At 39.0% G+C, this 13,413-nt stretch overlaps 1 protein-coding gene across 1 annotated transcript; it reads right to left on the minus strand.

Annotated features, from left to right (window-relative positions):
* Positions 1-8,813: 8,813 nt before the first annotated feature.
* On the minus strand, positions 8,814-13,413 carry LOC119786984. The gene is made up of 2 exons (XM_038290606.1): positions 13,270-13,413; positions 8,814-10,426 (listed from the first exon to the last, which is right to left on the minus strand). Exons 1-2 carry the CDS (start codon positions 13,286-13,288, stop codon positions 8,940-8,942), a joined length of 1,506 nt encoding a protein of 501 aa, XP_038146534.1. The 5' UTR covers positions 13,289-13,413; the 3' UTR covers positions 8,814-8,939.

A 13,413-nucleotide genomic window follows, 5' to 3' on the forward strand; every position in this document is an offset into this window, starting at 1 on the left:
TTCACGCACACACATCAACAGGAAGGTGACAACAAACTAGCCTGGGTGCCATTCCGAACTTAGTCCCGCCCACAAGGTTTGAGGTCGGGAAGTTCGGTCTGGCATTGCTCCATAGTAGCGCGAGTATGATCGTCCACTCTCTGGCGATCCAATCAAATTGTCAGGGCGGGCTTTATACGATGATGGACAGATGATCAATAGTAACGTAATCAACCATGTGACCAAACCGCGCTTGGGTGACAACAACAATGGCTGCCGCCGGTGAGTTCAGGTGAGTAGATTCTGCTATTACTTATTATTCTAGTAAGCTATTCTGCTTACTTATCTATGCTATCAGGTTAGACAGAGAGGTAGCAGCTTTTAGTCAATGTAAATTGCAAAAAAATATATAAACATGTTTTAGTTACCTTTGTTTCTGGAATACATCATATAAAATAAGATGACCAGATTTGTGAAATCAAATCTGGGGACATTTCCAGAATGTAGATGAAAAGAAATACATATCATCAAAGTTAGATAAGGAAACTGGGACAGTAATGCTTTTATCCATTTTTACATGTTTATTAACCCTCTCAGGCTCAAATTAAGTTGTAGTTGCAGGAAAAATCTGATATTTGGAGAAGATGATCATATGGGGTAGTAACATACAATTCAGACTTTTTTTGAGAGAGACCTTCAAATGCAATGAATTCTGCGATGTTGCAGATTTGCAACAGTGGCCTGGAGTGGTAAATTAACACTGAAGACTGAATCTGATATGAACGTTAACTTTATTTGAATGACACAAACAAAACATTAACAAAACAAAATTCAAAAAAGATATTTTCTCTCACAGGTCGGAGGTCACTAAAATTAGTGTTGCTTCGATGTGTAAGTTTGCCAAAAAGATGTCGGACTCCATAATTTTCTCTGGTCCCCTCCCTGATCTGACCAGTGATGACATGTTTACCCGCATGTCGTCATTCAACCGCTGGTTGTCTAGTGGGTGTCCTGAAAACAATGTGGGCTAGATTAATAATTGGCAATCCTTTTGGGGAAAGCCTCGTCTGATTCGGAGAGACGGCATCCATCCCACTTTAGATGGTGCAGCTCAATTCTTTCTAGGAATCTGGCCACATTTATTAGTCCTCCAAAACCCTGACCACCCAGGGTGCAGACCAGAAAGCAGAGTTGTAGTTTAACACACATCTCTGCAGCTTCTCTACTGTTACCCACTCTTTACTCCATCCAGACAGTGTCTTGCCCACGACCAAAATCTAATAAATTAGCAAAGATTCCCAAAGGAGTAAATCATGATAATCTAATTAAAATCAAAAAACCCCAATTGGGGAAAAAGTTAAAACAATTAAATGTGGTCTGTTTAACATAAGATCTCTTTCCTCTAAAAGTCTGCTAGTTAATGACTTGATTTGTGATAATCACATTGACTTATGTTGCCTTACAGAAACCTGGCTGCAGCAAGAGGATTATGTGAGCATAAATGAGGCAACTCCTTCAAGCTATTTAAATTTTCACATACTCAGAAGTTCTGGGCGAGGAGGAGGAGTAGCAACAATCTTTAAGTCTGACTTACTGATTACTCCCAAAACAGTTAATACCTACAACTCTTTTGAACATTTAACCCTTAATTTCCCTGATCCAAATTTCAAAGCAGGAAAACCTCTTCTTTTTGTAACTTTTTATCGTCCACCAGGTCCTTACTCTGAATTTTTAGCTGAGTTTTCAGAGTTCCTTTCTGATTTGGTATTAAATACTGACAGGGTCATCATAGTGAGAAATTTTAACATCCATGCTGACATTGAAGGGCTTTGTTCAAAATGTGAATAGTCCCATACATTTTCATCTTCATACTTTGGATCTTGTGCTGACATAAGGCATAGAATGTGAAGAAATAACAGTATTTCCTCACAACCCTGTCCTCTCTGACCACTTTCTAATAACCTTCAGGATTACTTTAACAGAGTTCTCCTCCCCCAAAAGAAGGTTAAATTTTAGTAGATCTTTATCAGATAGTGCAGTTATACATTTTGAAGAATCGGCTTCATTTTCTCTCTCCTCTGTGTCGCTGAGCAGTGCTGCAGAGTGCTAGCCTGGGTGCCATTCCGAACTTAGTCCTGCCTACAACGTTTGAGGTCGGGAAGTTCGGTCTGGCATTGCTCAACAGTAGCGCGAGTATGCTCGCACAATATCTGGCGGGCCAATCAAATTGTCAGGGCGGGCTTTATACGATGATGGACAGATGATCAACAGTATCGTAATCAACCACGTGACCAAAGCGCGCATGGGTGACAACAACAATGGCTGCCGCTGGAGAGTTGAGGTGAGTAGATTCTGCTATTAGGTCTGTTCTAGAAGATATCGACAGCAGATGAATTTTAAAAGAGGAACAGAGAAACATGATCAAGGCTCATCTTCTTATTCTAGGCGTGCAACTGCACGCTTTGATTTTTGTTGACAACTATGCGTCGCTTAACATACGTCACGCACTCCGTTGCTCTTATTGGTTGTAGGTCTATCCAATTGAGTGCAGAGGCATTTTTTTTCCTGGTTCGTTCAAAACACGCCCCATAATCACAGCTCTATGGAGCAGTATCAGACTCATATTCTGACTAGAATTGAGTAGGACTACGTCAGGCTAGCAGAGTGCAAAAGCTTAGCTTACTCCCCTTCACAGGTTGATGATTTTGTTGATGGGGTTGCTAGTTCTCTGCGTACTGCCTTAGACAATGCAGCTCCTTTGAAAATGAAAACCGTTAAAAATAGAAAGCTTGCACCTTGGTTTAATGCAGAGCTGCGCACTTTGAAGCAAAATGCTAGGAAACTGGAAAGAAAATATCGCTCCACAGGCCTGCGGGAGTCCTTCCTAGTCTGGAGAAATAGTTTACTGCTGTATAAGAGGACCCTTTGTAAAGCAAGAGCAGCATACTTCTCCTCATTAATAGAGGAGAATAAGAATAATCCTAGATTTCTTTTTAATACAGTTGCCAAACTCACCCAGAGCCATAGCTCTGTTGAACCGTCCATTCCGCCTGCTCTTAGCAGCAATGATTTTATGGGATTCTTTATAAATAAGATTGATCTTATTAAAAATAAGATCATAAGCACTCCTCTATCCGCGATTGTATCTGAGGTAGTCATGGAATCTGAACCGGGTTTAGACTGCTTTGATCCAGTTGAACTTTCTGAATTAGCAAAATTATTGTCTTCATCTAAGCCTTCAACTTGTATGTTAGATCCAGTTCCAACCAGGTTATTTAAGGAGGTATTCCCTTTGATCTCCTCCTCCATTTTAGATGTGATTAATCTATCTCTGTTACAGGGATATGTACCTAAAGCTTTGAAGGTTGCTGTAATTAAACCTCTGCTTAAGAAACCGTCTCTTGACCCAGATGACTTGGTCAATTATAGACCTATATCCAATCTTCCTTTCTTATCTAAAATTCTTGAGAAAGTAGTTGCCAAACAAGTTTACGATCACTTACACCATAATGAACTTTTTGAAGAGTGTAAGTCTGGCTTTAGAGCTCATCATAGCACTGAAACAGCTCTGGTGAAAGTCAGTAATGATATTCTCATGGCCTCCGATAATGGACTTGTATCTGTGCTCATCCTGTTGAATCTCAGTGCTGCATTTGATACAGTTGACCATAATATTCTTTTAGAAAGACTTGAATATTTTGTTGGAATTAAAGGAACAGCATTAGACTGATTTAAATCTTATCTATCTGATTGAATTCAGTTTGTTTATGTTAATGACAGATCTTCAACATGCTCAAAGGTTACCTGTGGAGTACCACAGGACTCAGTGCTAGGACCAATTCTGTTTACTTTATACATGCTCCCAATCGGTAGAATTATTAGACAGCATAGGATTAATTTTCACTGTTATGCTGATGATGCCCAGCTATTTCTCTATCTACAAATCCAGATGAAGCTAGCCCATTACATATATTACAGGCATGTCTTGAAGACATAAAAACCTGGATGTCTCTTAACTTTCTCGCTCTGAATGCAGACAAAACAGAAGTTATAGTCTTTGGACCAGAGTCTTTGAAAAAGAAGCTGATTAGTCAGTCACTTCATTCGGATGGGATTAAACCGATTTCAGATAATTAAGTAAAAAATCTTGGTGTTGTTTTTGATCAGGACCTGTCATTTAAATCCCATATCAAAAATGTTTCTAGAATTTCCTTCTTTCATCTGAGGAATATTGCAAAAATTAGAAATATCCTGTCCAAATTAGAAATATCCTGTCCAGGGGTGATGCTGAGAAACTAGTCCATGCATTTGTTACTTCAAGGCTGGACTATTGTAATTCTTTACTATCAGGAAGTTCACAAGCTGCAGTTAAAAGCCTTCAGCTGATCAAAAATGCTGCAGCCAGAGTTCTGATGAAAATTAAAAAGAGAGATCATATTTCTCCTACCCTGGCTTCTCTTCATTGACTTCCTGTTAAATCCAGAATAGAATTTAAAGTCCTCCTTCTCACATATAAAGCCTTAAATGGCCAAGCTCCATCTTATATCAGAGATCTGATTGTTCCTTGTGTTCCTAACAGAGCACTTCACTCTCAATCTGCAGGTTTACTAGTGGTTCCTAGAATTTCTAAAAATAGAATGGGAGGCAGATCTTTTAGTTATCAGGCTCCTCTCCTGTGGAACCAACTACCAGTTTTAGTCTGTGGGGCAGACACCCTGTCTACTTTTAAGGCTAGGCTTAAAACTTTCCTTTTTGATAAAGCTTATAGTTGGAGTGGCTCAGGTTATCCTGAGCTATCTCTATAGTTATGCTGCTAAAGGTTTAGACATTTGGAGGACACAGGGACCCCCATTTCATCATTCTGCTTCATTCTCTCTCTATTCTCCTATTCTGCAGAATCTATTAGTTCAATCTCTAACGTTATGCTCTCTCTGCTTTTCCTCAGAGTAGCTTTGCCTCGTCTGTTCCTGTTTGGCTGTGACGCCATCGTGGAGAGAAACATCAGCATTGCTGCTTCCATCAACACCCTTGTTTATAGATGCTTGAGATCGGCCTGTTTTCCAGCGTGGTCCTGTTTCTCTGACCGTGACTGGGTCGATGTGCTCTCTTCGTCCTCTGGCATGGGAGCTGGCTCGGAGCTCGTCTGCATGGCTGTGTGTTTCCTGGACAGGGCCACCTTTTACAGCTGCCTTTTGTGTCTCTACTTCTTTCTCCTTCAACCCTAGTCGGCCTCGGCAGATGGCCGCTCACACTGAGCCTGGTTCTGCTGGAGGTTTCTTCCTGTTAAAAGTGAGTTTTTCCTCTCCACTGTCGCTACAAGCATGCTTAGTGTGAGGGATTGTATTTGAGTCGATGAGTCAATGCAATCAACTGGTTTTCATTAGATTGAAAACTTTGTATCAATTTGACTGTATGATCTGGTTGAACTGTAAAGTGCTTTGAGATGACATGTGTTGTGAATTTGGCGCTATATAAATAAACTGAACTGAAATGAATTGAAAACTAGAGACATCTTTTTCTCAAACTTTTTCTCCACCGACATCTCAAAACCTCTTGAGAAGGCCGTTTCTGTTAAACTGTTGCTCAAAATATAGGCAAACTAGTAGATAAAGCATGTAGCATTCATTGGTACCTGTTTGGGCACATGTTGCGAATCCACAACATTGAAATCGAGATGCCTCTGGTGAAAAACCCAGAGGAGATAAAATCTACTAATTGGCATATGTCATATCTATACACATTCATGATTCATCTAATGTAGTATTGATTTCGAAATAATGGAAATTGGGTAGTGATACTTACATGAAATTGGTGCTTAGAAAATTTGTTTCAGTGGCACCAAGGACTCAGCCATGTTGAATGGGAGTCAACAGTGCCATCTGGTCAGCTGGAGAGAAACTGTTGCAAATGCACAACTAAGTCCTGCTGTTGTACTTCTGAGTAACAAAAGCTCTTAAAATATGGATGTGGAGTAATTAGCGAAGTAGCATTTAACTTGCAAATCTGCAACATCTGCCTGGAGAGGGTTAATAGTTAAACTATAAAAATCAAGTGTAAAATTCAGCAATGTGTCTCTCCATACTGTTAGTATGTCCTAAGATCAATAAAATTACTCAGTCGATAGTGTGTTATTGCCATCTGGTCATTCATATACATGGGTGTTCATGTCAATAAAAAACTGGACTGGACTCATAACACCGATACCAGAGCCACCTCAACCTCCTGAGGAGGCTGAGATTCTTTGGAGTGAGCAGACCCCTGCTTAAAACCTTCTATGACTCTGTAGTAGCATCAGCTCTCCTCTATGCTTTTGTCTACTGGGCACCCGGCAGTCAAGAGCGGGACAGAGAGAGACTGAACAAACTGGTATTCTATCCTAGGCTGCACTCTGGACTAAGTGGAGGAAGTAGATGAGAGGAGGGTGCTGTCCAAGCTTACATCCATCATGGACAACACCTTCCACCCTCTGCACCAGACTGTAGAGGAGATGAGTAGCTTCTTTTTTGAAAGACTTGCACACTGTTTGTAAAAAGAGGTGCTACCACAGGTCATTCATCCCTGCTGCAACCAGCCTCTACAATGTGACACTACAACGGCAATAACTTGTGCAATGTATAATGTGCAATTTACTATTTGATACGCTGTGCAATAATGTTTCTCTATATGTGACACCCAGTGCAATAACTATGTAAATATAAATATCCATCTATATATCTACCCATGTAAACACCTTGTGCAATAACCCTGTATAATGACCATACTACTGTATATAAAAAAAGCATATGTGGATGCACTGTACAGTATACACTGTATATATCCCATTAACCTTTTTCTTCTTTTGGCAACCTTCGGGCTTCTCTGTCTTTTTCCTCTTCACCCTCTCTTCTTTCTAGTTCTCTTCTGACTTCTGCCTGGTCTGTCAGGTTTGGTTGTGGTTTGAGGACCCAAATGCAGAGGCAGAGGGGCAGAGGTGAGTTCTTGCAGTTTTAATGATTGAACCAAGGTAACAGAGGCAGGAATCCAAAAATCCAACTCAAACTGTAACAAAAACCAGAACCATGGAGACATCAGGGGAAAACAAGCAGGAGGAGCCAGGTAAAGACACGGAGAGCCGAGGTAAGACGAGGAACCAGCACTGAGGAACTGCACAGGGAGAATATTTAAGGTTGACTGAAAAAAGGGAGGACTAACGAGCTGATCGGGAGCAGGTGTGAACAGAGGCTTCTAGGAAAAGAGCTAAGGAAAAGGAAACCAACACAAGATGGCAGCAGAGGGCAACAAAGATAAGCCCAAGAACACAAATACATCCAAAAACACAACGAAAATAGAAATGAAACCAATAAAACTCGAAAACAAAGAAAAACATGAATCAACATGAAACTGAAAACTCAAAGAAAACTTAACAGATCTTCTTTCTATCAGTCTTCTAATCTTCTTCCTCTTCTCTTCTATCAATCTTACACTAATGTAATGTAGTGTACAACCTAAAAACGGCATATGATGTGTCACAGATTTTGTTAAAACCGGTATGTGGAGGTTCCTCCATCTTTTCTTCAGTGTTAGTATTTATTTAAAGGTCTTCACACAGTACATTTATAATTTCACTTTTGTGGTGTTTTTTTGCATTAGGTTGTTTACTATTATGGGTGCACACATTTAGTAAACACCTTTTTGTTTATTTGAATTAATTACTTTTCTTTGCTGAGTTGAAGGACTGGCTGAGTGGAGAGGACTGGTTGGAAGGCAAACCAGGAAGTGGGACATACCATCAGGCTGCTGGAAGCAGGGGACTGGATATTAGAGTCTGCTTCTCTCTCTCCACTTATGGAATAATTGTTAAAACATTTTTGGTGTTATGTTGTTTTCTTTTGATAGTTGTGTTATAGTCAAAAGGTGTTAGTTTGAATTAGTTATTTATGTTTATGCATTGTTTGTCTCTGTCTCATCTCCCACCCCTCCTCGTTTGTGTAGGCTGGCCTTTGTGTATAAATTCCCCTGTGTGTTCATTGTGAAGTCAGTTTTTTTATGGTTTGTTATCCTGAGTTAGGTATGCCTTAGTTGATTTCATTTGGGTACATTTTGTTATATTTTTTTGAGATTTGATGTAAGCCCTTCTTTTGTGAAGATTATTTTTGGAAAATAAATAGAGAATACTTTTTATATGCCTTTGTCCTTGTGCCTTACTGGACGGCCCATCACACGGTAAAATCTCATCATATATATTATTATGATGATAAAGATGATGATTATTATTATTATTGTTGTTGTTGTTACCTCATTTGATTAAATACTAAAAAGGCTACACACCACAATATTTGGAGATACAGATAAAAACAACATAATAAATGAACATTAACTGGTGAAAATACCTGGATGCCCAAAAGTAAAATGTGAAACTTGAACCATTTTAACATCATTTAAGGAGTTGTTTTGGTCTGAATTCCCTTTTTTATCAATGGCTTTTATTGTGCAATATGCTGATTTTCCTTGGAGCTCCTTGTAAGTAAGTCACCTGGGATATTTCTCTACTGCAGAGTTCCCAGCAGAGTGGTTTTATATATTTTTTTTCCCCAAAGGGGTGGGAGTGGGGGGGTTATTTTCTCAAAGGATGTTTATATTTCTTTATGAGTGTTTTAATTAATTTTATGTGTAATGTGTGTGTATTCTGAGTCAGGTGTCTCAATGCAACTTGGTTTAATGATAACAAAAAAGATTTGAGAAAAGTGTAAAATTTTCTGATAACAAATGAGAGTTGAATAATGTCCAACCTTTAGGTAAGGCAAGAATGCAATGAATTAAAGTCACAAAGAGTGAACATAAGTAGCAGCCCAATGTGATTTTCAATATACTTTATTATAATAAAAGGTTCTTGTTCATTGCAAATATATGTTATTTAGAAATAGGTAGCGATTTGTATTTTCGTACAGTACTTTAGTCGTTTATGACACATTTAGCACTAGTTAAAATGGATTAGACATTGCAAACACAAAGGCCACAGGAATCTGAAGGCCAATATTCACAGCATGCATCTTTCCCATCGCTAATGCTCCTAGAATCAACCCTCCAATGGTTCCTACAGTTCCCGACCATGAGGACCATCTTGTAGCTGCAGATGCTGTTGCACCAACTGACACGCCCACTGCCCCAACCGCTCCTAGAAGGGCACCCGCCATCCCTCCATCACCCCAGGTAGCAAAAACCTCCATCCCAATGAGTAAGAGTCCTGCCACTACAGCTGGCCCTACAATAACCTTCACCTCTCCAGCTGCTCTTCGAACCAGTGCCCCTCCCACTGTGGCCCCCAGACCAAGCTGGCAGAGTTTTGCTCCAAAAAAAGCAGTGCTTATAGCCTCCAGGGAAGCCTGCAGGTTCATTTCAGCACTGATGAGTTCTCTGGACTGAGTGTGCCCTGCTTTCCTCATCTTCATTGCAGTTGTAACAACCACCTGCTCAGCATGTAGGGTGAGCATGGCAATGATGAAGGTTGCGAACATTCCCATGCAGCCTACCAACATCCAGAACTTAAAATCAGAGGCCTGCATTAGAAGAAAAGCAATGAGGGCAACTAAAGCCAGAAGCACTAAAAGCACCACCTGATGGTTCCCATAACCAAACAATCCCAGTACTGATGTAACTATGGACACTACTGCCATTGGTATTCCAGAAAAAGCCAAGAAATCAACTTGTTTTACTAGCACAGTGTTGATCCATTCATTAATGGTTTTTTGCTCCATTTCAGCTTCTTCACTCTCAGTTTTCCTCTTCTCTATCTCCTCTCTCTGTCTTTTTTCTGTAATCCATCTCATCTTGTCATCTGTTGTATTGCCTTGCTTTTCTATTGACAAGATCCTCTCCTCTATGTGCAGAGCCACCCTTTCTCTCTGCTGCAACTCAGTAATCTCAATATCTTCCCTCTCCCTGGATATGATTTCTGATCCAAGCATGCAACAGGCCTCTCCTTTGTTCCAGGCCAGCTGAAATAAAATACTCAGGGGTGGTTTTAGAACAGTGAACAGGCCTAGAGCCCACAGAAGTCCCACCATGCCATAGGTGTTTACTATCCATTCGATTACTTTGCCAAAGGTAGCTCCGCTGAGGGTTGTCCCAAGAATACCAGCAAACCCTGCTAACGCCCACAGGCCTACAGAGTCTGCATAAGAGGAGCTGCAGTTCTTCGTTGCCACGAACAGTGAAGCTGTAACAGCTGCCAAAATAACTCCAGCTATCACTGACGTCATTGCTGTTGTTAGTGCTGTTGCTCCCATAAGAGTTCCAAGTCCCAGAGCACCCATTGCCCTGGCTTCCTCCATTACTGGTTTCAGTGGACCACTTGCAGTCATTGCAGACACGATCCTATCCACTGGTTCTTCAGTAGCACCCAGTATGCATCCTCCCACAGCTCCCAGGCCAAATCCCAGAGCAGCATCCATCAGCTGATTCCTGGTTCCTGAAACATAACTCAGGTGTTAGTCATTCTGCCCTTTTTGTTCCATTACATCTTTGCTAATTTTATCAAAAATTCCAAGGTACATTTCATCACAATGTACTCATTTACTCACTCGTTACACAGTCTACTGTGTATAGTATATTATATATTTATATAGTATATTGTATGTTTTGTATTGTATATAGCTGCACATTCTGTATTCTGTATATATATATATATATATATATATATATATATATATATATATATATATATATATATATATATATATATATACATATATATATATATATATATATATATATATAATTCAATTCAGTTTATTTATATAGCGCCATATTCACAACACATGTCATCTCAAGGCACTTTACAGTTCAACCAGATCATACAGTCAAATTGATACAAAGTTTTCTATCTAAGGAAAACCAGTTGATTGCATTGACTCATTGACTCAAATACAATCCCCCACACTAAGCATGCTTGTAGCGACAGTGGAGAGGAAAAACTCCCTTTTAACAGGAAGAAACCTCCAGCAGAACCAGGCTCAGTGTGAGCGGCCATCTGCAGAGGCCGACTGGGGTTCAAGGAGACAGAAGCAGAGATACAAAAAGCAGCTGTAAAAGGCGGCCCCGTCCAGGAAACACACAGCCAGGCAGACGAGCTCCAAGGCAGCTCCCATGCCAGAGGACGAAGAGAGCACATCCACTCAGTCACGGCCAGAGAAACAGGACCACACTGGAAAACAGGCCGATCTCCAACATCTATAAACAAGGGTGTTGATGGAAGCAGCACAGCTGATGTTTCTTTCCAGGATGACGTCACAGCCAAACATATATATATATATATATGTATCTATTTTGTCTGCACCATCAGCACCAAGTCAAATTTCTTGTGAGTGTGAACCTACTTGGCAATAAACTTCATTCTGATTGGGGGGAGTGTACTGATCCATACTGCAGTTTCCTATTGATGAGATATAAATAAGTAGTAATGTAATTCAACTTATCTGCTTAAGAGTAATTTGGCTTGATCAGGCGCAGAGGTGGATATAGTACACAAAGATTTTAGTCAAGAGTAGCAATACTTAGATTTTTTTTTTACTCAAGTAAAAATTATTCAGTAAAACGGCTACTTGAGTACTGAGTAACTGTTAATAACATCAGATTTAATGTTTATAAATGATGATGGTAAACAGACTTTATGTGCAAGATCTGACATTTTAAAGACTCAAATGCCTTAAGAATACAAATAAATTTAATATATTAAATATTATGAACATAAAATAACAAATTCATGCAGAAGAAATACTTTTACCATTTTTGCTTTTTTTCAACAAAAAACTTAGAAAACCAATCTTAACAATGAGAACTGTATATATATGTTAGAACAGGGAACTAACTTCCACTGTTAATATCTACTGTTTATTGTATATTTACCTGGTTTTGAAATAGTTCAAATTACTGACAGAGCACAGAGTAGTCAGAGAATTTACTAAAGTAGGAATAGTGATACTTTACAATAATATTACTCAAGCAAAAGTAAGACATACGGCACAGCTAACATACTCCTAAAAGTAATTGTTTTTCAAATTGTTGCTCTAGTAAATGAAACTACCGTAATTACTACCCACCTCTGATCAGTGGTCAAAACTTTTCAAATTCCTAAGAGTCCCTTGGAATAAACCACATCTAATAGAAAAAGGTTGCAATATAAAGTATGTTGAAAATAACTGATATTCTGATCTTTTTCCTCAATCTTCAAAAGCTATTAAAGCTTTCCAACTTTAAGAGATAGAAATGTAAATGTTTGATGCATGAGTATAAACAGATGTTATTTACAAGTCTGAAGTGCAATGAAGGGATTAGATGGTGACAACACTGTATAAAAATGTGGTGCAAAATGACATAGGGGTTCATTTTCTTGGATCAAAGGAAGCTTAATTCCCCTATTAACCTTTCTAGATTAAAACTGGAAAATCTTATTAAAAATCCTAAATTACAGCCTAAAGGTTTTTCTGTTCAACTAATAAGACAGCTTTGATGAGCATGTGATAATGGCAGGTGGTATCTGAAATTACAGTATTTTAAAGATGCCAAAAGTTCCGAATAACTTTAGGCTTTCCAGCATGGACTGGGCTATAATTTGTACTTTGAAATAAAAGTTAGATTCATTTAATCAAAGCCCTTTAGGCCCAAAGGCCTTTAGGGGATGGATTTTAGAGGACACAGATTATCAGTGTTGATCATTTGGTGTCGTGTTCCCCTATTTTTAATTTGCCATTCTGCTTCTGCTTTTTAAAAATATGTTGTTTTTTTTTCCAGTTTTGTTTAGTTTTCCATACAGGAAAGTAAAACATTTTCTTCTCACAAATTGAACAAGTTTCACATGAAAAATGTTCACTGACTGCATTGTATCTATCACTTGATATATGTCATTCAATTCCTCTTTTTCATTATCTCTCTATCTTTAGGTCCAGAATGTTACCTCGTGTTATTGACAATAAGCCCACAGCCAGAAACGTTTGACAAACAGGTTTATCAGGTTAAGCCAGGAGAGGCAACCTGCAGCAGCGATTCATATCTGTGCACAGCAACATGTGACTTTCATCAAGCTGGTAAAGATGGAGGATATCAAAAATAAAAACACTGTGTAAACTGTTTAAACTAAAACATTTGGAACAGAACACTTTCATTGTTAACAAATAGTGAAGTCTGTTCAAGTCCTATGAGGTTAATACCTTTTTAACTCAATTTATATGAACAACAAAGCCAATCCAAAAACAAACATTCAATGATCAACAAATGTGAATAAAATGTTGGTTTAGCTATCAATTATAGACTTACTTAGTTCACGTCTTGACATGTTGGCCAAAGAAGGGATGGGACAGTGAAATCCTCAGCTCACAGATATGAGTTGCTCCTTTGTGATCTCACAGGACTTGTAGTAAAACGTGTCTTAAGGAGTTTCTTTCTTTTTTACCCCTATGA

Source organism: Cyprinodon tularosa, unplaced genomic scaffold (genome assembly GCF_016077235.1).
Source record: "Cyprinodon tularosa strain WSP-4 unplaced genomic scaffold, ASM1607723v1 ctg285, whole genome shotgun sequence".
In the NCBI taxonomy this organism is placed as follows: Eukaryota; Metazoa; Chordata; class Actinopteri; order Cyprinodontiformes; family Cyprinodontidae; genus Cyprinodon; species Cyprinodon tularosa.